Source organism: Pongo pygmaeus, chromosome 11 (assembly GCF_028885625.2).
Source record: "Pongo pygmaeus isolate AG05252 chromosome 11, NHGRI_mPonPyg2-v2.0_pri, whole genome shotgun sequence".
NCBI lineage: Eukaryota > Metazoa > Chordata > Mammalia > Primates > Hominidae > Pongo > Pongo pygmaeus.
The window spans coordinates 135,634,461-135,660,130 of NC_072384.2; the positions used below are offsets into that span (position 1 = coordinate 135,634,461).

A 25,670-nucleotide genomic window follows, 5' to 3' on the forward strand; every position below is an offset into this window, starting at 1 on the left:
CCTGGGAAGGTAGCTAATGTATGTTTCCTAATATTTTCTAATTTTAAAAATGTTTTATTGTGCACATTTTCATACAAGTACATAATTTTAGGAAAGATAGCATAATGAACCTTTGGGAGCTCATTATAAAGTCAATCACAGCATTGTGCCTTTTACAATACTCCTTTTCTAATAAAGCAAGGACCAGTTCACGGGTGTGGCACTCGGGATGGGCGAGTCGGATCTGAGGCTCTGGGCCGTGGGCTCTGGGCTACCTGCGCTCCACAGGCCATGCACTGGTGAGTCACTCTAGGACCTTGCAGGGCTGGGGAACAGCGGAGCTAAGAGATGGGGAGAGAGAAGACGGGCCTCCTGGAAGCTTGGGTGAGGCCTGGATGCTCCAAGCAGCAGTTGAAGGAACAATGCAGAGGTGGACGGTGCTGGGCCGGCTGGAGACACAGCAAGCTCCAGCGAATGTGGCCGGTGATTGATTGAAGGGTTGAGATCAGCGATATATAACCCTGGAGGTACAGGCGGAGACTGAGTAGTGGGGGGCTTTGCATCTCAGGCCAGGGGAGAGCAGACTGATTTTTTTAAAAGCGGTGAGCACTGTCCAGAGGTGTTCGAGCAGGGCAGCAGCATGGCTTTGAGAAAATCAAGGGCTCAGCAGAGGTGGATGGTGAGGAGCTTGAGGACCTCCAGGGGCCCAGCAGCCACTGGCAGCGAAGGCCTGGGCAACTCTGGGCGTGGGAAGAAATAGTTAGCAAGACTGGGAGCAGAGAGTGTTTTGTCAGGCTCATGTCTTGGCTGCATTACCCTGGGCAAGTTGCTTTAGTGATCTCTCCAAGCCCGTTTTCATGGAATCTGCAAAGTGCAGCCAAGTCTGGTACCTGCTGCCTAGGGCCCTTGAGGACGCAGTGGGATGGTGCATGGTGGAGCTTGGAGCGCAGCCTGTATGTGTGCTGTAAGGGGAGGACACATAACCGTCAGCATCCACGTCTGTTCGTTAGATGCTATTAGAATCCATCGGGGGAAGTGGGTGATCCAGGGGAGATTGAGAGGTTATCACCCAGAGGTGGCCAGTGAGCGTGGCCACACCAGGCTGAGCTGGGAGGAGGAGGAGGGGTGGGAGGGGAGAGGATTCTGCTGTAGGAAAGAGGACAGAGGTGACATCCCAGTGAGGAGCACACAGGGCAGCCCTGGGATGCTGGCTGCAATCTCCATCCCGTGCCAGCCCCCTGTAGATGCGGTGGTGTCTGGAGGAGCAGAGCTTCCCTTTCAGCCCTCGGGGTGACTCCACCTGCTCAGGAAGGTTTTGGGAGTGGGGAGCCTTCTGCACTCAGTCCACACCAGGGCTGGCTGCCCTCTTTCTGTACTGTAAAAACGGCCCCGAGGGTTCGGACAGTGGGCACCTCTGTTACTCACCCCTGAATGTCTGGATGGGTGTTACAGCTCCACTCAAGGATGGCCTCCCTCTGGCCCTGGGGAGGAAGCTGTCAATCTGGGGATTTACAGAGCACTGAGGGCCACAGGACACACGTCTCCCACCTGCTGTGCGGAGGGGAGGGCTGCCTGTGAGTGAGCTCAGTGGTACCCGTGGGAACATGATGGCTTCTGGGCCCTGGGAATGGGGCTTCCCTGCTTGGCTTCTGTCGGCCTGAAAAGGGGTGAGGGTGGCAGGGTCCACAGTTGTTGACTCGTCTTCCTTGAATGGTTTCCTCTATGGGGAGAGGACTGCAGATCTCTTTCTAGAACTGCAAACACTTTAGCCCTTTGTCTCATCACTGGTTCAGGGGAGTGGCCACACCCCGCCATCAATAATAAACACAAACACTGGTGCATCTCCAGAAAGCACGTGTGCAGTTCTGTGACTTCTTTCTTCTGCTCCCAGGGCGCTGGAGTCCATATGTCAGTAGTTTTCAAAGAAAACGACATTGCTGCTTCCATTTTTCCCTTTTCTACAGCCAGAGTTCTCCTCTTCAATCGGAAAGCTGCAGTGGCTTCCCAGGGTCTCCTGGGCAAGACTGACCCTTCACCACCGCGTTCTGCCCGCTTACCTGGCCTCCCGCCTTCGCTGCAGGCTCCACCACAGCCCCTCCATCCCTCTAGCCCCTCCACATTGGTGGAGCCAGGTCTTCACTGTGCCCACCTGTTCTTAGGCCTTCCACAGGCCTCTGGGCCGCCTCCTCCTCCTCTCTGAACACTCACTGGCATCTCACCTTCTATGGGCAGCTCTCTGGGCCCCACTAGGTGGCCAGTCGTGCTCTCCAGGTAACAGTTCCTGTTACCGCCCTAGGCCCCACCAGGGCTGGCGATGCCCTGAGCAGTCTGCGTGGAGCCCCAGGTGCCTGATGCCCATCTCTGCTGACAGCTTTGCAGAGCCAGGACATGCCAAGAAGCTTCTGGGAATGCCTCCCTCTTGTGCCCAGACGGACTTTTTGTTAATCCTCCATGAAATAATTCCTCCTGGGGTGAATGGGAAACCAGGCAATGCTATAATCAGGAGGGGGCGGGGTGGCCGAGGTGGCCGAGGCAGCCCTTTCCCTTCTGCAGGAGAGTCGTGGGCCCAGTGGGAAGAGCACACGTTGGTGATTAACAGGAGTCTTCGTTCGGCCACTGTGACCCAGAGCCTCACCCGGCGCAGTCCTCGGAGTAGCTCTGGACTGGTGGGGGTGGGGGCACCCCAGTCCCTGACAGGATGGGCAGGTGGGCTCCAGTTGCCCTCACAGCTAACACCCCCTGATTTTTCCTCCTCCTCGGGTGCAGTCAGATGGAGACTCTCTGGAAGGAACTGTCACCGTCACACGTGAAAGGCCACATGGCAAGTACCAGCTGTGGGCTGGAGATTGTCCTGAAGCTCCTCCCTTCACCCACTCATGGGTCTCTTCGTTTTCTCTCTGCATCGATTCTCTTCAGTAAATGATCCCGCATTTTTGTGTGGGAAAGATTTTTACTCCTCACTCAGCCTATTGAAGTCAGGCTGCTCTGGAGGTGGCTGTCACTGGGGTCTCCGCAGTGGCCTCCAAGCAGCCCGGGGGCTGGCACACACGGCCCTTGCATTTGGGGGCTGCCAGGCTGCCTGGCTGTGGTAGGATGGTCTCTCACGTGGCGGCAAGACCCCTTCATCCATCTCTGCACGCAGGCTGTGCAGACAGAGCCACTTGGTCGCTGCTTCTGGTAGGGGGCAAGGGTGCTGTGCCGTCAGTGCTGAGCCTCAGCGTCCCAGACCCCAGCAGAGGGGTGGAGTGTAGGGTGGAAGGAGGCCTCCTCCTGGCCTGAGCACCATCACTTCCAGTCGGGGAGTCTGGGTCCAGGGCGTCCGGGGTTCTCCCCGACGCACAGTTCTCAGGGGCCGGGAATAGGGAATAAGCGCGCAGACCTGACTGTCGTAACTTCATACAGAAAGATGGAAACATCTGTGACCACCCAGTTTGGGGAGAACAGCTTCATTCCTTCCTGTGAATAACTGGCCTGGGTGAGTGCTGGCCTCCACTCCACCCCTCCTCACCCTGCTGGGTAGGAGAGACAGCGGGGCTGGGCTCAGGTGGGTGTTTTTTAAGGGAAGGGCCCCCAGCAGGGCAGCTCTGCCCCTCCCCAGAGAGGTGGCCGCCACGCCCTCCTCTCCTGCCGCCTGCTGCATTCAAGCACCACAGCCCCGGTGGCCCAGCAAGGGAGGCTCATCTCTCAGTTCCAGGGGCCGGAAGTCCAAAGTCAAGGCTCCGGCCAGCTCTGTTCCTAGGAGGGCCCTCTTCCTGGCTTCATGTGTCCTCACGTGGTAGAGGGAGAGAGAACGGAAGCTCTCTGGTGTCTCAAATAAAGGCACTGATCTGATCATGGGGCCCCCACCTTCATGATCTCTTCTAACTCTAACTACTCCCCACTGCCCCATCTCCCAGTGCCATCACATTAGGAGACAGAGCTTCAACACAGGAGTTTAGGGAAACACAGTTCAGTCCGTAACACTTGCCTTCTCTCCAGACAGTGTTCAGGTGCAGAATGCAGCCTTCTGAGGACTTGAGATGGAAAGGACACCTCCCTTGAGCCACTGCCCGCCGGTCACTCAGAGCTGGGATTGCAGCTTCTGATGCAGTGGTGACAGTGGCTGAGACTTGGCAGGGTTAAATATTGAACACAAGATTGTCCCTATAGCAGCATGTGGACACACGCCTGGCTCTGTTCACCGCACGGGGGGCCCTCCAAGCCATGCTCCCTGCACATGGAGTCTGGGGGAAGAGTGGGGATGGTCAGGCTCCGACCTGGCTGCTGCAGAAACATTGCAAAGGGTGGTGTCAGGGCCTCCGGGTCTCTGCATGGTAAAGGCAGCACACTGGGTCAGAAGCTACATTCTCAGCTGTCTCTGGATAGAGGAACTGAGGAATAAGAGACCTCAGACCATCGTATATGTGCCGGGTTATGTAGGGGTGAGATTTGCCTGCTCAGAGCTCTAAGTACTGTGGCCAGCTATGACAGTGTCTGCCAGTTTCTCTTGGAGAGCACATGAAATTCACCGCTTTGAAATCGACTCACTGCTGTTCCTGTCCCTTCTCCCTGGACCCTGGTGAAGGGGCCTGCTCAGAGCCAGTCACCTCATTCATATCCAGAACCCCCCACATGCTTCAGTCCTGTCTGTGCGCCATTCCAGAAAGAAAAAGCAGAGGCCTTAGGGGTGATTCTTGTGGTCTCTTCCACGGAAAGATCTTTCCTGCTTAGTAACAGTGGTTCAGTAAATATGCCCTGGTTTCATCTGCATACGTTGCATTGAGAATACCTTATGGCCACTCTGTGTTGTGTTTAGAATTGTTTATTTGGGGTGCAGGGGGATTTCAGGAGCGGATGGGTAGGGAGCATCACCCTTGGGGCCTCTGCTGGGCTGTGCTCATTGATGGCTGCTTCCCGGGGCCGAGTCACCATGATGACTGCTCCTGCGCTGGGATCAGCCACTCTGAACAAGCAGAGGCCGATTTTTCCTTTTCCGAGCCCTGCAGCTAGCAGCGTGGACTGTACAGTCCTGCTGTGTCCTCCTCTTTGACTGCGGTGAATGGACTGGCCAGGTGCCGAAGCACATCTCACAAACCCCCTGTGCCCCTAAGAAGAGCAGGTGCAAACAGCCAGCCAGAAAACACTGCGTGGGCTGTGTGTGCCCAGGGTGCCAATGAGACAAGCACAAAGTGGGCACAGAGGCCAAGGAGCAAGCGCTGCTCTGCTCCGTTGGGCCAGGAAAGATGAAATGGGTCTATCCTCATTGGAACCGCCTGGAAGAAAGAGGATTCCCACTTCCCATAAAATTACCATTGAACCCATGTTTCGCTTGCTCGAGGGACTTTTTTTTTTTCCTCCTCTACTTTCAGGAAGAAGCATATTGCCGAGTGGATGCCGCCGCGCAGCGTGTTTGCTTGAGGCAGAAGCTTCAGCGTCTGCTGGGATAACTGGAGGAAGAAATATGAAGCCTTAGCGGCTTTACCCGGGAAGCGAGTTTCAAGATGGCGGCTCAGCGGATCCGAGCGGCCAACTCCAACGGCCTCCCTCGCTGCAAGTCAGAGGGGACCCTGATTGACCTGAGCGAAGGGTTTTCAGAGGCGAGCTTTAATGACGTCAAAGGTGAGCTTCTGGGGAACAGGACTGTGGCTGAGGGAGAACATTGGGATTTGCAAGTTGGGACCCAAGAACTTTTCTGCTTTAAAGATTGCCAGTTTAGCATTCAGATAATTAAAGTTTAGTTCTTTAAACTTCATCATGGTAATAGATTTAGCCCTGGCATCATAGTCACTTGTCTTATTTTTTGGTTCCTCCTTATTAGTGAAACCCCTTCTTAATACAGGGTATGTTTCTTTTTACTTGATAAAATTCGGTGACAGTGTGGTAGGGAGCTTGGTAGTACAGAAACCCAGGGGAACAGAGAGTGTGGCAAATAGATGAAATATTGAGAACCACTAGAGGAGAAAAAAGGTGGCTTAGGGGAGGGGTCAGCAAACCTTTTCTCCAAACGGTCTGATAGGAAATATTTGAAGCTTTACAGGCCATATACCATCTCTGTCACAACTGTTCATTGCTGCCTTATTGCATGAAAGCAGCCACAGAAGTAAGTCATTAAATAGCCAAAGTCGTGTTTCCAAGACAACTTTATTTTGCAGATAGCCTCATTTGGCCCCAGGGCCATGCTTTACCAACCCCTGATCTAGAAGGTGGTTCTAAAGTTTAATAACCCTGGGTCTCCGGGTTTCTCCAGTGGCCTCGTAAAATTGAGTTCATGAGAAAACCTATCTTTTGGACACCAAGGTGAATACTAGCAGGTCATTTTCTTCCTGGACATCTGCCCTAACCTAGGCCACATTCAGTCTCTGTCACATGCTCCGTTGGGGCTTGGCAGCTGCAGTGACAGCACCATCATCATCAATATCATCATCCCTTGGCTTTCTCTTAGCTGTTGAAATTGTCTTGCCTGGAGCACAGCTGAAAAATAGGAACTTGACTTTGACCATTTGTATCCTGAGCCCCAGCCTAAAGTCAGTGCTAAGTAAATGTTTCTTGAACTAAACCGCTATCCCCCAGATAAAGTTGTAATCCTCTACCCTGCTGTACAAAAAGTATATGCACTGTGTTTATGTCTGTCTAATTGAGTAGCTTCTCCTTCCCCTTTATCCCAAACATCTTCTCCCTGCCTCTGATTGATGCTGGCATCCCTGAGCATTGCTGTAAATGTTCTTTAAAAGAAATGTCTAGCCAGTGTGAGATTTTATTAATAAGAGAGCAACAGTGATTGGGTGTTGCCATAAATAACTGAAGCATTTATTTTTCAGATTCTGTTAATGGACTTTTTTTTTTTTTGCTTTATAGCCCAACTCATCAGAGTCAAAGCTAGAACTTGGGAGCATAAATTGTGTGATTTGGGCAGAGTGTTAAAGTGAGGAGGGCAGAGTCTTAAAGTGAAGTGAATTTTTAAAAATGTCAGTGGGCCGGGCGTGGTGGCTCACACCTGTAATCCCAGCACTTTAGGAGGCCGAGGCAGGCGGATCACGAGGTCAGGAGTTCGAGACCAGCCTGGCCAACATGGTGAAACCCCGTCTCTACTAAAAATACAAAAAATTAGCCAGGCATGGTGGAGCGTGCCTGTAATCCCAGCTACTTGGGAGGCTGAGGCAGGAGAATCACTTGAACCCAGGAAGCAGAGGTTGCAGTGAGCGAGATCATGCCACTGCACTCTGAGACTCTGTCTAAATAACAATAATAATAATGACAGTGCTCTGGAGGAAATATTGGCTGTTATCCCTAAAAGAATCCCAAATTTAGAGGAGGAAGGCAAACAAGACAGCCTCGAACGTGAGAAGGAGGACAGCCTCGAACATGAAGGGGAGGGTGTTTTGAGAATCTGAGGTGGACAGAACCATGGGATCTCTGGGCAAGGCCAGAGATCCTGGGGAATCTACCTCCAAGGTGCCACATGTGACCCAGGCAGTGTGCTAGCCAGAAGCTTCACGCACATCCCGGTGATAGACAGACTTCAAGGTGGGAATTTATTTCAGCCAAAATCTCTGCTGTGAAACCTTCTACGCTGATGAATGTTTTGCCTGCAGAAGAACGTAGGCAGAGGGATAGGAAATGTATTATTCAGTACATTGAACTTCCTAACACCCAGGGAGATTTTTTGTATTAAAATCAAGATAGCTATGAATCTGGGTAACACTCCTCAGAATTCATTAAGATAGAATTCGATAGGGATTCTCTGGCATTTGATGGGATGGAAGCCCTTCCCCAGTGTCCCCAGCTGCTTGGTGGCAGTTGACTGATGGAGGGCCTCATCTAGAAGGGGGAATCACACAACAGTCCACCTCCCTAGGGTTCTGGAAAGGAAGAGTGGGGTGATTTCCCTTGGCTAAGCCTGATCCCTTGAGTGAAATCTGTTACCACTTCTCTTCCAAGGAGAGTGCTGGGAATTTTAAGTGAAACCATTCTTATTCTTCAGTTGGATAAAACTGAGCGATAATTCTCATGGATACGTTCTAGGCTATGCACAAAGCATTCTTGATTGCTTTGGTTTCTTAATTTTGAAACTAGTGTAAGGGAATTATTCTGAGGGAGCATAATAAGGACATAACTTTTGAGGGATTCTAGCAAGATTTTGATGGCCGGCAAGCTCTATTTAATTTTCATTTAGTTTTCATCTTTATGTGACATTTCCTGTAGATTGTGTCAAGGAGATAAAATGGTTTATATTCCTGGAGATCATGACTAGCAAAACAGAAATGAGGGAGAAGAGCTTCTGTATCCTCTGGCCTCAGCCTGACCCACATCAATTCTTCCCCCCTCTCCATCAAAGCCATTTTCTTTCACAGGTTTTGGTTCACTCCCATCTCATATTAAATAATTTGTTGGTTTTATGATTTTTTTAGAGCACAAGGGCACAGCCAGGGGGAATTCAGACACTGCTTTCACCAACACCAGGATCCAATAGCATAGATTATGGCTTCTCTGTGTCGTTTACGCACGCACGATGATCATTCATTCCACAAATACTCATTGAGTCCCCGCTACGTGCTAGGCCTTGTACGAGGCCCAGGGATACAACAGCAAATAAAACAGGCTCTAATGGGTGCTAATACCCTAATGGGGAGATAGAGGCTCCCCCTGCAAAAGAAACACGCGCGCGCACACACACACACACACACACACACACACACACACACACACATTTCATATATATATATATATTTATATATATAATATATATTTAAAAATTTATATATACATATTAAAAATTTATATGTTTTATATATTATTATATATAATATACATTATATATTATTATATATAATAATATACATTATATATTATTATATATAATAATATACATTATATATTATATATATAATATACATTATATATTATTATATATACAATATACATTATATATTATTATATATAAAATAATATATATATAAATATATATATAAGGTATGTAGAGAAGGAAAAATTCTTAGTTCTTGGCTTGGGCCCCTATAACAAAAGACATTAATAAGAGAAAAGCATGCAAACTTACTTAATATATGTTCTATGTATATTACAGATGTGTTATTTCTTCATAAGGAAATGAAGACTTAAAGAAGTAATTAAAATTGAGGGGTTTGATGAGGTGTGGAGAGTCCTGGAAAAATGTGATGGGACAAGAAAAAGCATAAGCAAGTGTCATGAGCTGGAGGACAGCAAGGCCTGGGCATTGCAGATTCCCTGCGTCCTTGGAGATAGGATGCTCTGTCCCCCACATATAGGGAGGGCCCCTCCCACTTGAGGGTCTATGACCTGCTTCAGGGGGCGGGTAGGGAGTCCTTCCTGCACCTGTGGTTTCTCAAATTCCTCTAGCTTAAAATATGCATGGTGCTATATTTTGGGGTAGCATGTTCTGAACCCCATCAGGTACATGATGTAGTGGTTGGTGGTAAGAGCTATGGAAAAAGATAACATTGGGGCCAGGAGATGTCTATTTCACATAACATCCTGTGTATCCTCAAGTTGGGTCAAGCAATATTATGACAAGTGCCTTATCCACGTCTTTGCATTTTGTCCTCTCCAAAGCTCATTGAGGAAATATACTTTTTGTCCATCATGAGTGGGGTCTTAGGCTCTGGAGATCACACAGTTTCTAAGGGCTCCATTCAAGTCTAGGTTTAGTGATCCCAGAGCCGGGTTCTCTGAGACACCCAGATAGATGGCCTGCTGTAATTTCACAGGAGGAGGTAGGTGGGGCTTCAAGGCCCAGGGATGCTCCCAGCTAAGCGCATCTCTGTAACCCAGTTAATGTAAATGAATAGAAACTGTCTACCTGATTTCCTAACACTTTCCCAAGGAAGTGTGATTATTTCCTTTCAAAGGAAAAGGAAACTGGCAGGTGATTTTCTGGGGTGGGGAGGGCAATTTGATAGAATACGATGACTGTGGACTTCATCACATTAGAAAGATGTAGGTTTAGTTCAACTAAAAATGGATTCCTTTCTTTGGTCATTTGCTTTGGCAACTTAAAAAAAAAAAAAGAAAAGAAAAGAAACGTTTCCTTTCTTTCTTTCAATTGTTTATTACAGAAAGCCAGAATGTCAGCAGACTCCGTAAGTGAGGCAGTTTGGGAGGTAGGGGAGGGGAGTCCTGGGGAGAAGTATATATGCTTATTTTCTTCAGAAAGAATGTTCTTCATTTTCTGAATATACCTTCTCATGTATGAGAGGGAGAGAAAACACTTGGATATTTAATCATATCCATTATTTTTCAAAACACACCACTTGTTTAGCTGACTTATTTTTGCTGTTTCAATTGCCGTCTGCATTGGTAACATACAGAGTTTAATGGCAGGAGCCGTAAATTAACTTGATTCACTTTTTAAAGGGTTGGAATTTTTCAGACTGCTTCAACACTTGTTCAATGATACTATGAGCTATGACTAGGCATAATCTCTCATTTTCAAGGTATGTAGACAGTCTGTTTTCATGTTGTGATTTTGAATAATAATTTAAAAGAGGTTGGGCCGGGTGCAGTGGCTCATACCTGTAATCCCAGCATTTTGGGAGGCTGAGGCAGGAGGATCACTTGAGGTCAGGAGTTCGAGACCAGCCTGGTCAACATGGTGAAACCCCATTTCTACTAAAAATACAAAAATTAGCCAGGCATGGTGGCACACACCTGTAATCTCGGCTACTTTGGAGGCTGGGGCAGGAGAATCGCTCGAACCTGAGCGGCTAAGGTTGCAGTGAGCTGAGATCATGTCAATACATGCCAGCCTGGTTGGTGAAGGGAGACACTGTCTCATAAACAAATAAATAAATAAAGTAAAATAAGAATAAAAGAGGTTGGAGGAACTGACTTTAGAATTCTTACTTTATCTGAGGAAACAGTTTGGTGAGAAACAGGTGGAGCTTGGAAATTTAAGAAGCAGGTTGAGGGAACCTTTCCATCCAGAGGCAGAGCTTGGAATCAGCTCATACATGTCATCGCAGGAGTTTTGGGAAGCTGTTCATTTCCAGTCCGTGGTCACATGCAGTGGTCACCTAACTCATCATGTCACCGTGTTTTCTAAGTTAATCACATTCAGTTTCTCTTTGTATCTACTAGCAGTTCTTTTAAGAAGAACTTTAACGTTGCCCAAAATGAGATGTTTAGGGCATAGCGCATGTTAAATATTCCATTGCACTGATTTGCCTTTCTGTGAGTGATAGAGAGGCTCCTCTGTGGTCTTTCTGCCGGGCATAGGCTGTCGATTTTGAAAGTGACCAAGTAGCAATGGTACTCTCAGGAACCAGTTTGTTGGCCAGGTAAATTACCTACCGAATTTCACTTTGGTTTGTTTCTGTTGGTGACTTGCCTGGGTTGTTGTCCACCTGTCTGTTTTACCACCTTCCTCTCTCCTTTGGGAAGCTCTCTGGACACCCCGCCGGCCTTGCCCTCACCATCTGTTTTCTTTGTGTTTTGCACAGTGCCTTCTCCCAGTGCCTTGCTAGTAGACAACCCCACACCTTTCGGAAATGCAAAGGAAGTGATTGCGATCAAGGACTATTGCCCCACCAACTTCACCACACTGAAGTTCTCCAAGGGTGACCATCTCTACGTCTTGGACACATCTGGTGGTGAGTGGTGGTACGCACACAACACCACTGAAATGGGCTACATCCCCTCCTCCTATGTGCAGCCCTTGAACTACCGGAACTCAACACTGAGTGACAGCGGTATGATTGACAATCTTCCAGACAGCCCAGATGAGGTAGCCAAGGAGCTGGAGCTGCTCGGGGGATGGACAGATGACAGAAAAGTACCAGGCAGAACGTACAGTAATAACCCTTTCTGGAATGGGGTCCAGACCAACCCGTTTCTGAATGGGAACATGCCTGTCATGCCCAGCCTGGATGAGCTGAATCCCAAAAGTACTGTGGATTTGCTCCTTTTTGACACGGGCACATCCTCCTTCACTGAATCCAGCTCAGCCACCACGAATAGCACTGGCAACATCTTCGATGAGCTTCCAGTCACAAACGGACTCCATGCAGAGCTGCCGGTCAGGCGGGACAACCCCTTCTTCAGAAGCAAGCGCTCCTACAGTCTCTCGGAACTCTCCGTCCTCCAAGCCAAGTCCGACGCTCCCACATCGTCGAGTTTCTTCACCGGCTTGAAATCACCTGCCCCCGAGCAATTTCAGAGCCGGGAGGATTTTCGAACTGCCTGGCTAAACCACCGGAAGCTGGCCCGGTCTTGCCATGACCTGGACTTGCTTGGCCAAAGCCCTGGTTGGGGCCAGACCCAAGCCGTGGAGACAAACATCGTGTGCAAGCTGGATAGCTCCGGGGGTGCTGTCCAGCTTCCTGACACCAGCATCAGCATCCACGTGCCCGAGGGCCATGTCGCCCCTGGGGAGACCCAGCAGATCTCCATGAAAGCCCTGCTGGACCCCCCGCTGGAGCTCAACAGTGACAGGTCCTGCAGCATCAGCCCTGTGCTGGAGGTCAAGCTGAGCAACCTGGAAGTGAAAACCTCTATCATCTTGGAGATGAAAGTGTCAGCTGAGATAAAAAATGACGTTTTTAGCAAAAGCACAGTGGGCCTCCAGTGCCTGAGGAGTGACTCAAAGGAAGGGCCGTATGTCTCCGTCCCGCTCAACTGCAGCTGTGGGGACACGGTCCAGGCACAGCTGCACAACCTGGAGCCCTGTATGTACGTGGCTATCGTTGCCCATGGCCCAAGCATCCTCTACCCTTCCACCGTGTGGGACTTCATCCATAAAAAAGTCACAGTGGGGCTCTACGGCCCTAAACACATCCACCCATCCTTCAAGACGGTAGTGACCATTTTTGGGCATGACTGTGCCCCAAAGACGCTTCTGGTCAGCGAGGTCACACGCCAGGCACCCAACCCTGCCCCTGTGGCCCTGCAGCTGTGGGGGAAGCACCAGTTCGTTTTGTCCAGGCCCCAGGATCTCAAGGTCTGTATGTTTTCCAATATGACAAATTACGAGGTCAAAGCCAGCGAGCAGGCCAAAGTGGTGCGAGGATTCCAACTGAAGCTGGGCAAGGTGAGCCGCCTGATCTTCCCCATCACCTCCCAGAACCCCAACGAGCTCTCTGACTTCACGCTGCGGGTTCAGGTGAAGGACGACCAGGAGGCCATCCTCACCCAGTTTTGTGTCCAGACTCCTCAGCCACCCCCTAAAAGTGCCATCAAGCCTTCCGGGCAAAGGAGGTTTCTCAAGAAGAACGAAGTCGGGAAAATCATCCTGTCCCCGTTTGCCACCACTACAAAGTACCCGACTTTCCAGGACCGCCCGGTGTCCAGCCTCAAGTTTGGTAAGTTGCTCAAGACTGTGGTGCGGCAGAACAAGAACCACTACCTGCTGGAGTACAAGAAGGGCGATGGGATCGCCCTGCTCAGTGAGGAGCGGGTCAGGCTCCGGGGCCAGCTGTGGACCAAGGAGTGGTACATTGGCTACTACCAGGGCAGGGTGGGCCTCGTGCACGCCAAGAACGTGCTGGTGGTCGGCAGGGCCCGGCCCAGCCTGTGCTCAGGCCCCGAGCTGAGCACCTCGGTGCTGCTGGAGCAGATCCTGCGGCCCTGCAAGTTCCTCACGTACATCTATGCCTCTGTGAGGACCCTCCTCATGGAGAACATCAGCAGCTGGCGCTCCTTCGCTGACGCCCTGGGCTACGTGAACCTGCCGCTCACCTTTTTCTGCCGGGCGGAACTGGACAGTGAGCCCGAGCGGGTGGCATCCGTCCTGGAAAAGCTGAAGGAGGACTGTAACAACACTGAGAACAAAGAACGGAAGTCCTTCCAGAAGGAGCTTGTGATGGTGAGTGCTCAGCAGGTGCCTGGGTGTTCAGGGATGCGGCTCAGCAAAGCCTTTCCGCCTTCCCAGTGCATGTGGGCATGGGCCATGGTGTCCTAAGTCACCAGGACAGTGTCTGTGGCTGATGTCCCGCTGCCTGAGATAGATGCGACTCAGCACAGCCTTCCCAATATGCGTGGGCGTGGGCCATGCTGTTGTAAGTCACCAGGACAGTGTCTGTGGCTGATGTCCCACTGCCTGGGATATACGTGTGGGGTTTGAAGTGTGCATCTGGAGATAGGGGTTTACGGGGGATCCTGGGGGGCCCCAGACAACCCAAGGACCCTGCAAAGAAGAGCATTCCAGTCACTTTTCCCACCGAATCTGTGAGCTCCAAGAGGGTCCCAGAATGGACCCGGTGGGGGTGGGGGCACTTCAGTTTAGATCTCTTGGGAGCAGATCTGTGGTTCATTAGATTCCCAACAGGGTGTCAGATTCCAGAGTCTCAAGAACCGCTGCCCCAAAGCCTGTGTTCATTGTAATGTGAGTTTTTCTCGCCTTTGCTTCCTTGAAGCTTCCAACATCTCTGTATTGTTTCCACTTCCGCCTCTGTGTTGGTTTGAGTTGGGGCGAGGACAGCATTTGTTTTGCCAGCACAACCGTGAACTGGAATCCAAAGAAATAAAAGGGGGAAGTAAGCATCAGACTGTGGGTTACGCCCTGGCCCACGAGCCAATTGGGGAGCATTTGCTCAACGCTTTCTCAGCACCGCTCCCCGCAGGCAGCCCCACCGTCAGCAGAGCTGGGTCCTGGCGGTTACCTTGGCTAGGCTTAGCCGTACCCGTGTCCTGGCATCCCCAGGGGTGTTTGTGGTGGAGAGTCCCTGTGGACTTCTCCCTGTGATAGAACGGAGTCCACCCCCATCCTCCGGAGAGGGGCGCATCGCTGGTGTTCGTTCCTGTGGGAAAACCCTGTGACCTTGGCATGTACCGCTCTTCCTCGTTCCTCTGAGCCCGCAGGCTTTCTTGCGTCCTAGCTTCTGAGAGGTGTGGTTCTCGGTGCCCTGCCTTTCTGCCACCTCCCCGGCTCCCCTGGATTGAGCCCTGTTTGTCTGGGAGAGCCCGGAGTGTCCTGTAGACGCAGGTGTGCAGGCAAGGGTCACACGTGGCACATACCCGGCTCGGCTGCCCATGTTGAGCCAGGAGACAGAAGGGACGCAGCCCGGCAGGAGTGGGGCAGGAGTCGGGTGAGACCCTCTCTGGGTGGCCTGCAGTTGTGTGCAGTGCCAGAAGCATGCAGCCACGAGATTGCCCAGGGGAGGGAGATGGAACTGGAAGCGGCCGTCAGGGGGGCCACCTTGGCAACCAGGAAGTCACTGCACTTGGGTGGGGAAGAAGCGAACAAACGCAGCAGGGGAGCCTCCGGGCCCCCACGTGGGGTCACCTGCAGGGAGGGGATGGCCTGCGTCCCTCCCATCAGCCATCACCCGTGTGTGATTCAGAGCACACCTCCCGGCTCTCCAGTAAAATAACTTTCCAGAACCTGGTGCCTGGCCGTGGCCTGGTCTCCTCACGGGTGCACCCAGCACAGTGGCAGACAAAGCACCTCCATCCTGTGAGAGCGTTTGTGTGGGCAGCCCCGAGACCGCAGCCATGGCCGTGCGTGCTGTCGTGGAGCCTGACAGCATTGGTGAGCCCAGGACACTCACCTCGACGTTGCACCAGAGGTGGAAAAATGACACAACCAGGAGTACCACACCAGCTGTGGAAAATAACCGCCAAGGAGGTGGCTTTTACACTCATTTCCTGCTTTTTTATCTTTTTCCAAAAGACGTAAATGATCAAACTCTTTCAATTCGATTGGTGAGCATCTCTGGGAGGGGATTTTTTGGTGGGCCTTCCCGTCCGCTCCAGGGAGGGGTGTGTCCTCTGTGCCTGAGTCCTTCCTCTACCCAGAGAGGAGGAAGTGAAACTTGCCCTTGGCCAGGTCGGCTCCCTGAGGCAAGGTTAGTTTTTGTGGTGATAAAGTGAAACTGGTTTTGCAGTGTCCCCACCCGCCCCCCACGCCTGTGTCAGTCATCATCTTGGCCAAACTTATAGAAACCACAGACGGATTTCTCCCAGAGCATTTATTAGGAGACCCTGAAAACTGGCTGTTCTATTCCGCTTGTCATCACAGGGCTGCCACGATTTCTGCGGCCTCTGCCACCGCTTTACCTGCCCCTCCCAGAGAGTCACAGCCAGGCCACCCCCTGCCTCTCATTTTTAGCATAGCTTTCGGTGTCCTTGTTCTGATGCCTTGGGTTGGAAACAGTGTTTAAATGATGGGGAAAGTGTGAGAGTTTGAGACAGTCAGTGTGCAGGGAGATGGGAAGGAAAAAGGAATCAAATGAGACCTGGGTTGTTCCTCTCTCCTGGGTCAGCCCCTGCCCCTGCCCCTGCCCCTGCCCTACAAAGTCCTGTAAGATCTGGCCCTACCCATCCCACCCGTGGGGGCCACTGTGCTCCGTGCATCCCTGCCCTGAACACACCCAGCTCACCTGGCCTCCAGCCCCTGCAGATGCTATGCTGTTCCTCTTCCTGGAGCTCCCTTTCTCAGACCTCCTCATCTCCCTCAGCTGCCGGCTCAAATGCCGTCTCTCCAGGACGTCCTTCTCTGCAGCCCCGTGCCCTCCATCATCCTCTGTCTCCATGGTGTTTCTTGAATCAGAAGCAGTTTGTTTTGGCCAGGCATGGAGGTTCACACCTGTAATACCAGCACTTTGGGAGGCTGAGACAGGAGAATCGCTTGAGCCCAGAAATTCAAGACCAGCCTGAGCAACATAGTGAGACTTCATCTCTCCAATTTTTTTTTTTTTTTTAATTAGCCAGGTGTGTTGGTGCGCACCTATAGTCCCAGCTACTTGGGAGGCTGAGGTGGAGGATTGCTTGAGCCCAGGAGGTCAAGGCTGCAGTGAGCTATGATCGCAGCACTGCACTCCAGCCTGGACAACAGACTGAAACCCTGTCTTGAAAATAAAGGAAGAGAAGAAAAGAAACAAGTTTGTTTATGTTCTTGTGCACTTGTTTCTCATTATTACTCTAACTGAACATAGGTCCCATGAGAGGAAGGGCCCCGGCACATAAGAAACACTGAGGTACTAGATGGATAAGTGATAAATGGATGAGTGAATGAGTGATGAGTGAATGAGTGAGGAATGAATGAATGAGTGATGAATGAATGAATGAATGAATGCAGGCCTTGGGCTGGGCTAAGAATCCAAGCTGGAGGCATTCTCACGTGGCCATACCGTGCTTCTGTTCTGTGGTTCCATTTCCTCTTTCCATTCTTTTTGCGCCTGTTTTTGATAGAGCCCGTGTGTGAGGCATCCCAGTGCCTCTGCCTGCCCCTTCCCAGCAGCATGGCTGTGGCTGCACTCAGAGCACCCCTCTGTCCTGGCCACCTCTCTCCCACCAGAGCCTCTGTCCATGATGGTGTCAGCTGAAGAATGACAAGGTTTGTGCTTTTGGAAAGGAGAGCCTCATTCCTCATAAAGGGTTACAGCCTGCGGGTGGCTATTCTGACAGGTTGGGAAGCAGAGCCTCCTGCCAGAAGCCAAAAACAGACACTTCAAGGGAGGGGCAAAGGCAACAAGAATTTATGGATATTGGTGGCCAAATATACATATTCAATAAGCCATAGGGGGAGTCATGAATATTTATGAAAGGAGAAACATGCACATTCACATTTAAGCCTTGTGCTCCTTCAGGGGTCCCATGTACAAAAAATGGTGGCGGTGGCATGATTCCAGGATAGGGTTTTCTTTCAGCCCCCTGACGCGTCAGAGGTGAAGCAGGGGACATGAAACCCTCGCTGTGCATCCTCTGTAGACTGGCCAGAAACACTGTGTGGTTGGTGGGCTCCTGTCAGGCAAAGAGGAGGGGCAGCATCTGGCAGTGGTGGAGGCCTTTGAAAGGGAACCCAGCTTTTTAAGAATCAGAAAAGTCATTCAACAGCGCCCTTTTGATGCAGGAGACTATTCCCAGTTCTCGGGATACTGTCAGCACTTGGCACGTGGTCTGTGTTATCATGGTGGGGAAGGAAGGGGAGTCAGCTGGAGATAGCTGTGGGCAGTGGCCATCAGCCATGGGAGCAGAAGCAGCCCATGGTGGCCTCAGGCCCAGGGAGAACTTCCTAAGGGGCCAGAGTGAGCTGTCACAACTGGTCCTGGATCCACCATAAGAACGAAGCCGTGGGGTGTGGTGACCTGGAGCCATCGGTGATGGCTGTAGCAGGGGCGTTTTGGTCAAGTTGCGGGAGGTAGGGAAATAGGTGTGTCGGGCTCTGTAGAGAAGTTTCTATGAGAAAGAAAGAGAAGGAGTTGCTGTGGGATGCAAAGCAAGGGAGGGTGGTTGTTTTAGGAGTGGAGTGGGGGCCGGAATAAACCCAAAGAGACTTGGAAACTAACAGAAATAAGGAAGCTAGCAAGTGCATAGGGCGCGTTGGGGCGGGAAAGAATGGTGTGGTGTGAAGGGACTCTCTGTGAATTGGGAGAAGACCCACTTTAACCGCCAGAAGAGGAGGTGATGGACAGTGTGCATTGGATGGGGTCCTGAGGGATTCCTCCCAGGCAGCCCCAAAGCCAGAGCCTGTGGCTGTTAACGTGGGAGAGGGAAGGAGGCTGGGCCCATTGTCCAGGTGCCATGTGCAGAAGGCTTCCCCTCCAGTTTTGGGACATGTTGGGAAGGAAGCAGGGTGGAATAAACATGAAGCAAAAAAGCCTAAATTGTATTTCTTTGTACTTTATAAGAATATTTCCCCCCACCCCTTTTTTGAGACAAGGTCTCGCTCTGTCTCCTAGGCGGGAATGCGGTGGTGTGATCACAGCTCACTGCAGCCTTGAACTCCTGGGCTCAAGCAGTCCTCCCACCTCAGCCTCTCAAGTAGCTGGGACTACAGGCAGGTGCCACCACACCCAGCTAATATTTTTTATTATTATTTTTTTTGTCTGTAGTAGAGACAAGGTTTGATTGTGTTGCCCAGGCTGGTGTGGAACTCATTGAGCTCAAGTAATCCTCCCACCTCAGCCTCCCAAAATGCTGGTATTATAGGGGTGAGCCACCGTGGCTGGACAAGAATTTCTCTTGAAGCAAGTTGCCAGACTCTGGCCCCCAGACCTGCTATTCCTGTCAATGGCGTTTTGTTGGAACTCAGCCACACCCATTCCCATATGCATTGTCTGTGGCTTTCAGGCTTCGTGGGTCCCACAAAGCCAAAAATACTATCTGTTCCTTTATAAAGTTCAGTCACCCTGACTGAAATCATGGTGTACTCACTTTAACAAAATTCCAGCTGAAACCAGGGTAGTGCATCAGTCCATCGAGTGTTTCCTGGTGTACCTGTGTGCCCATAAAAAGAGGAAGCTGCAAGGATCAGGTTCATAGAGCTAGAGCCTCCTGCTGTGAAATTTTTCTATTGCTAAGAATTGGTGGGCACCCAAAATTTGCCCTTTAAAAATATGCATCAATTATGCCTTGTTGATGGTGTGAGTGGTTTGTAACAAACTAAACCAGGGCGGGGCTCAGTAAAAGTTGTGTAAGTGAGTGAGGGAGAGACGCCTTCATTCTTGGTGTTGGAAGTGCCGACCTCTCCATTCATCCAGGATCCATGGAAATGGGACCTTGGCTGCCCCTGGATGGAGTCCAGACGCTCTCCTTCCCAGGGGCCAGAGAACACCTGTGTTTCCCAGGACCTTGGGGACCTGTACCCAGTTCCCCTGGGGAGAGAGTGGTTTTGATCACTCGTGCCAGGAATGACTCGAGTCAGAAGCAGGTGACTTTGACATGTTCTGTTACCTAGAAAATGAGGCCGCTTTGGAGCCAGGCAGCTGTGCACACAGCCAGATGAGCTTGTTGTGTGCTGAGTAGCCACGAAAGAGCTGAGTGGGGACATTGAGTGACTTCATGTCAAACCCTGTGGTGGTCCAGCACACCTTCCCAGGACCGCAGACGAGGCTGCCACCACAGCAAGAAAATTAGGATCTGACAGCCTACCAGCTTACTACACACCCTCCTGACACGTGAATACACACCTGTATGCTTTTATCTTCTGAAACAAATCTAGTCAACATTTAATTTTTGAAAACAATTTATTTTGAATATATCCAAATTCAAATTGAAACAGACCTTCTTCTGAAATATATAAATAGTTGATATGAAGCATAATCCAGACCAGTTTTACATTCGGTTCAATTCCCAATGCCATGTGGGGCTCACGGAATTGGGAAGGCCGCTGGCCGAGTGCTGAGAAGTTTGCATATTTGCCTCCATGCCTGTCACTTCCAGCTGTGGGACCCAGGACAAGCCTGGGGTCTGCAGGCTTCCTGTGCTTATCTGTAGAACAGATGCCTTGCCGCCCACACAGCAGGGAGGAGCTGGGGTTGGGTGCCCGGAGGCAGTTCTGGCTCTGGCATTTCTAGGTGTGAAACCCACTTCCCCTCTCTCAGCTTCTTCTGTAAAGTGGGTTGAACTCAGCCTCTGCTTCATGGGAGGCTCTGGGGAGTGGAGGAGCCCAGTGTCTGGCTCTCAGCAAGCCCTGGGTTTCTAGTAGCTTCTACAAAAACAGAAACGGCCACCAGGTCCTCAAACCCCCTTCTGGCCAGCCTCGTTGGTAGCCAGCTGTCAGCCTCTCATATCTAGGGAGGCATCAGAATGATCTGTCACTCCTGGTTCTTTTTAAATTGCATGGATTGAGATGCTGGGGGCCCACCTAGAAGGATCGTGAGTCACCTACTCTGGCTAATGCATGCCACACGTCGCCAAAAAGATCACCTTTTTGTATTGTTAGACTCCCCCCAAATAAACATAAAGTGTACATTAGAATGCTCAGTCTAAAACAGCTGGGCTCGCTTTGAAGTAAGCAGCCCAGCCGACGGCATGAGCGCTAGCAAGACGACCCTGCTATTGGCACAAAATAGTCGGCCAAAGAGTGCTGGTACCAGCGGTGTGGTTGGCGGGGGTGGGGGGTTGTTTGTTTTTTAGCACACTTTGGAGTCCTAAAATGACAACCTCAGGTGCTGAAACAGAGCGCAGAGAGAAAGAACGCCAGGCCTGGTGACTTCATCTCCTCTTAGCAACTCGCCTGTCCAAGGGCTCACGGGAGCCTCAGAAACCGTCTCTGGGCTGCCTCGGGCCACTGTGCCCTGGAAGCCAAGCCTTTCCCATTGTTGGATAAGAGAAAGCTTTAAGGGTGGGGGTGAGCTGTGCCTTCTATGGCAGAGGAGACTCAGACAAGAATCAGACCCAGCATGCGGCTCTCCTGCCTTCCTGATGACGTCATCCTGACTGGCTCAGAGCCGCACGCTAACCATGTGTGGCCTCATTTATAATTAGGATGGCGCCAGAGTCGCTTGCATGACACCCAGTGGCAGTCATGTGACTTGGCACAGTGTACAGGACTAGCAGGCCTGCTGGCTCCTGCTAGCCAATTTGATTTGTTTCTTTAAACCAGAAATGTGAGTTTGACCCCAGCCTGGGGTCCCCCGGATATATTAGGCTGTTGAGCCATATGTTCAATGCCTGTCCCATCCAGCCCCCGTTTTTAGGAGGGAATTGAGTCCCAAGGCGGCCATGTGGTTGTTCCAGCCTCAGCTGGGACTTCACTGTCCCAGCAGGGCTGGCTGTCCTGTTACCTCCCCTCTGACTTCCTCTGTGATTAGTAATCCCTGTCCTAAAGACACAGTAGAAAGTTCTTGCAGCTTTGACGTGGGAGCAGTCCCACCAATTGTGGAAACTGTTTTCTCGTGTTGCACAGTCCTGGGGGAGGTCTGTGGATCTCCTGGTCACCGTGGTTCTTGGTGGTACACCCTCTGTCTCTGCCCCGGGCCTCTTCCGTTCTCTGTCTTCTTCTCCCTGGGTGGTCCCTGTCTGAGTCCCCGAGCCTTCGTCCCTTCTGCCCGCAGTGCTCTCTAACTGGCCAATGTCAGCACCGCACGCTCAGCAGGTCCAGCTCGCCCTCCGTCCGTCTCGGCCTCAGGCTATGGTGTCCCTTTGGTGAAATGCATTCGTTTCTCTCTGGTGTCCCCAGAGAGTGGGAGTGGTGACAAATATAATCCATATTCACCCTGTCTGTTAGCTTCCTGGGGCTGCCAAGCCAAATGACCACAAACCAAGGGGCTTCAAACAACAGACACTTGTCCTCTCACCATTTAGGAGGCCGCAGGTCTCAGTCAGGGGTCCCAGGGTGGCCTCCGTCTGGAAGTGGTGGGGGAGAAGGTGTTGCAGTCCTGCCTCTCCTAGGCCCCACTGGCTCAACCCTCCTTCTATTCCTTGGCTTGTGGCCGCATCTGTCCAGTCTCTGCCTCCGTCTTCACACAGCCTTCTTCCCACTGCCTCTCTGTCTGCTTTCTCTTCTTATGAAGACACCAGTCGTTGGTGACTTCCCCTAATCTAGAAGGTCCTCATCTTAATTCTATCTGCAAAGACCCCATTTTCAAGTAAGGTCACGTTCTGAGGTTCTGGGTGGATGTGGGCTTTGGAGGGAGACACTGGTGAACCTGACACGCTCTGCACATCATCTCTTCTCTCCTGGGAGTCCTGGCAGTGATCGATTTCAGGGGACATTTGGTAGGCCAGGGAACATGGAGAATAGAGAGCCCATGGCCATTCCTGCGCCACCTGCTGGAATTCTGCGGGGAGCAGAGCCTGCCCCACTCCCTACACTGTCTCACGCTGTGCCTCTTCCTCTGCAGGCCCTACTGAAGATGGACTGCCAGGGCCTGGTGGTCAGACTCATCCAGGACTTTGTGCTTCTGACTACGGCCGTAGAGGTGGCCCAGCGCTGGCGGGAGCTGGCTGAGAAGCTGGCCAAGGTCTCCAAGCAGCAGATGGATGCCTACGAGTCTCCCCACCGGGACAGGAACGGGGTTGTGGACAGCGAGGTGAGCAGCGGCTGAGCTTCGAGCTCACCGAGCCCCTCTGTCCCTGGGCTCCTTGGACCCATGCAGTACAGCCGTAAAAAGTCTGCCTCGAGGCATTTCTGTGAGGGTGTGACAGGTGAAATGTGCACGCATGTGCCCAGCACTGGGTGCGCCTCACTGAGTGGGAGCCGTCCTCTGGATTGGTTGTCGTGAGCCTTGGCTTTAGGATGTCAAGGCTGTTCCACACGACATGGGAAGGACAAACAGAACTGCCTGTCCCTTGCATGGGAAGGACAAACAGGACTGCCTGTCCCTTCTTCATTTTGATCTTAAATTACCATCCGTAGGACTGAATAATGCAGTAACACATACACAGAGGCCTTTGTGAGTCGCTCTGGACTGGAGTGATACCTGGTATGTTACATAACTTGGGCCAAAGCTGGTTGGCTGGGCTCTTGCTCAGAGGTCCTTTGTGTTCTCGTATGTTTGTGGAGGGCACCCTAGTAAGCTTCCTGGAAGACGGTTCAGGCTTGCAAGATCCAGAAGCAGGAAGTCCCAAGGACAAAGCTGTCTTTTATGAATGGGATGAATTTCCAAACAAATGGCACAGAGAGAAAGTACCATAAAGATTGTAAGAAAAGAGAAATCCTTTCTGTTTATTCATTTGTTGCACACCTACTCTTGCACAAAGCCCTGCTTTTCCCTCTGGAATGTGCTGACCCTGGCCCCGAGATGGTTCCACTGTTTCTTCTGTGGGCTTGTCTCACTCATGAAAGAGTATCCCAAATAGTGACTACAGAAGCTGCACCAAGTAATAGGAACAAATCTCGTTCTGTCTCCTAATCTTTCTTCCTCTCTCCCTTCTTTTGTTTTTTACGACTCCACCTCCCAGGCCATGTGGAAGCCTGCGTATGACTTCTTACTCACCTGGAGCCATCAGATCGGGGACAGCTACCGGGATGTCATCCAGGAGCTGCACCTGGGCCTGGACAAGATGAAAAACCCCATCACCAAGCGCTGGAAGCACCTCACTGGGACTCTGATCTTGGTGAACTCCCTGGACATTCTGAGAGCAGCCGCCTTCAGCCCTGCAGACCAGGATGACTTTGTGATTTGAATGGGTCCCCTCCCCTCCTGCTGCTCTGGAGTGCAAGCCCTCTTCTGCCCTGGGTGCCCTGCTGTCACAGCGGAGCTGAAGAGGGAGGAAGGGGCGGCTGCTCAGACAGATGTAGGGCCTGCCAGCTAAGCTACACCCATCATGCGCTGCCCTCCTCCATCGAGGGAGAGGCCTGAAGGGACTGCCTACTGCAGGTTGTTGCCAATCACATAGCTTTCTATTTGTTAAGTATAAATTTAAATTTAAAATCACTTTTTTAATGAATGGGGGGAAGGGATCTATGAGAAAGGTGGTATCTAATTTTTTTATGGACCATAAAGGTTTAAAAGAAAACTTAATAGGGGCACAGGCTGTTGAGGTTTTTATGTTGTTATAGACCTTTTTAAATTATGTTAGAGATGTATATAGGTATTTAAAGGTCACTGGGGGCATTTCTGATTCCCAGCCACACTTTGCATTTCAACACTCAGCCCGGAAAGACACTTATTGGACCTCTTTCACTCCTCATGTGTAAGAAGGTGAATCACGTGGGAAAAAGTGGCTTTTCAGTAAACGGGTACAGCTCATTCTTTCTGAGAAGGCCCCAGGTCCTGCTCCCTCCTCGGATTTGATTGTCTTCTGTGCTTTGCCTCACTCGTAGTAAATGACCATCCATAGAATATGTGAATCTTTGGTGAGCTTCAGTGGGCAGAGTGAAGTCCCGCATTAGCATTTAGGTGCCCTGAGCTGTTTCTGCCAATAGATTAGAAAGCAGTCCTGAGTTGACAGTCTTTAGGGCCCCTGCCAGTGTGCAATTAGTCATTGACAAGAACAATGCCATTTGAGAGTGAGGTGGTCCCTGCTGCTACGAGGCCATTGTACTGTTTTTTCCTTGGGGTCAAAGCAGTGCTTCCCATAGAGTTTGCTGCCTCTTCTGTGGACAGGAAGAAAACTTCACGACCGAATCAGAGCCTTGGTGGCCACCGACTCTCTCGTGCTTATTGCAGATGCTGTTGTTGGCCTCACAAGCAACGCCTTATGCTGATGTGCAGAGGTGCCAGCTGCCATTTGCCAAACTCTGCATTTCATTTCATCTAAGGCTTAACCCCTCTTCCTTCCTGGTGTACCTGTGTCTCCTCGGAGAGAGGTAATAGTTTAGATGAAACCATTTTTTGTACAATGTAAAGATCATCTGAGCAAGATGAGCATTTTGTAAAAATGAAAATGTGTCTCACATAAAATCAGGAACTTGGCACAGTGTTGCATTAATAACTTTAGGGTGCAGACATGCTGTGTGAATCTCACAATGCGTCGTAGATGTCACGTGTTGGAAGGGAGCAGGAGGATGGACTGATACTGGCAAATCAGTAGAGTGAGGTGATCCTCAGCAACGTGCCAGGACACATCCTGTGTGCCTGCAGTTGTCAGGGACCATTTGGGATCCCGAATCTCATTCTCTAAAACTGCTTTCTTGAAACATGTTACTTCCTTAGTATAATCAATGTATACTCCCTTACTGGCCTGAAACGTTGTATAGCTACTTATTCAGCTACTGAAGACCAACGGACTGAAAAAAAGAACAAACACTAGCTATTTTATGCTGCAAGAACCAGGACACACAATTCGCCAATCATCCCACCATATAACCTTCGATTGTGCTTCTCAACTCCACCCCATAATTTCTCCCAGAGATCATCTATCACCTTTTCCCCAAAGAAGAAACAAAACCAGTTGCACCTTAAACCATGGATGTTTTTTCCTCAGGGGCTTTAAATAGTTTCCTATGCAACGTGTCTTGTAGCACAAATAAAATTCTACATAAGTTGCAGTAAATTTTATTTGGATATTTTAACCTGTTAAGTGTGTGTGTGATTTCTGTACCCAACCAGACTTTAAATAAATCAAAAATG

The 25,670-nt window shown here is 50.8% G+C and overlaps 1 protein-coding gene across 4 annotated transcripts in view; it reads left to right on the forward strand.

Annotated features, from left to right (window-relative positions):
• The window catches only part of SH3BP4 (SH3 domain binding protein 4), a 103,582-nt gene extending 77,970 nt beyond the window's left edge, over positions 1 to 25,612 (forward strand). For 2 of the 4 annotated variants that reach the window (XM_054478159.2, XM_054478164.2), the window contains 4 exons: positions 5,328 to 5,577; positions 11,433 to 13,792; positions 22,497 to 22,685; positions 23,557 to 25,612. In XM_054478159.2, the coding sequence (XP_054334134.1) occupies positions 5,460 to 5,577; positions 11,433 to 13,792; positions 22,497 to 22,685; positions 23,557 to 23,781 (2,892 nt within the window). In that variant the 5' untranslated portion in view covers positions 5,328 to 5,459 and the 3' untranslated portion in view covers positions 23,782 to 25,612. Of the gene's footprint in view, positions 1 to 5,327; positions 5,578 to 11,432; positions 13,793 to 16,385; positions 16,805 to 22,496; positions 22,686 to 23,556 lie in introns of those variants that run through there. The other 2 variants (XM_054478165.2, XM_063648126.1) reach the window with 1 other exon arrangement.
• Positions 25,613 to 25,670: the final 58 nt, after the last annotated feature.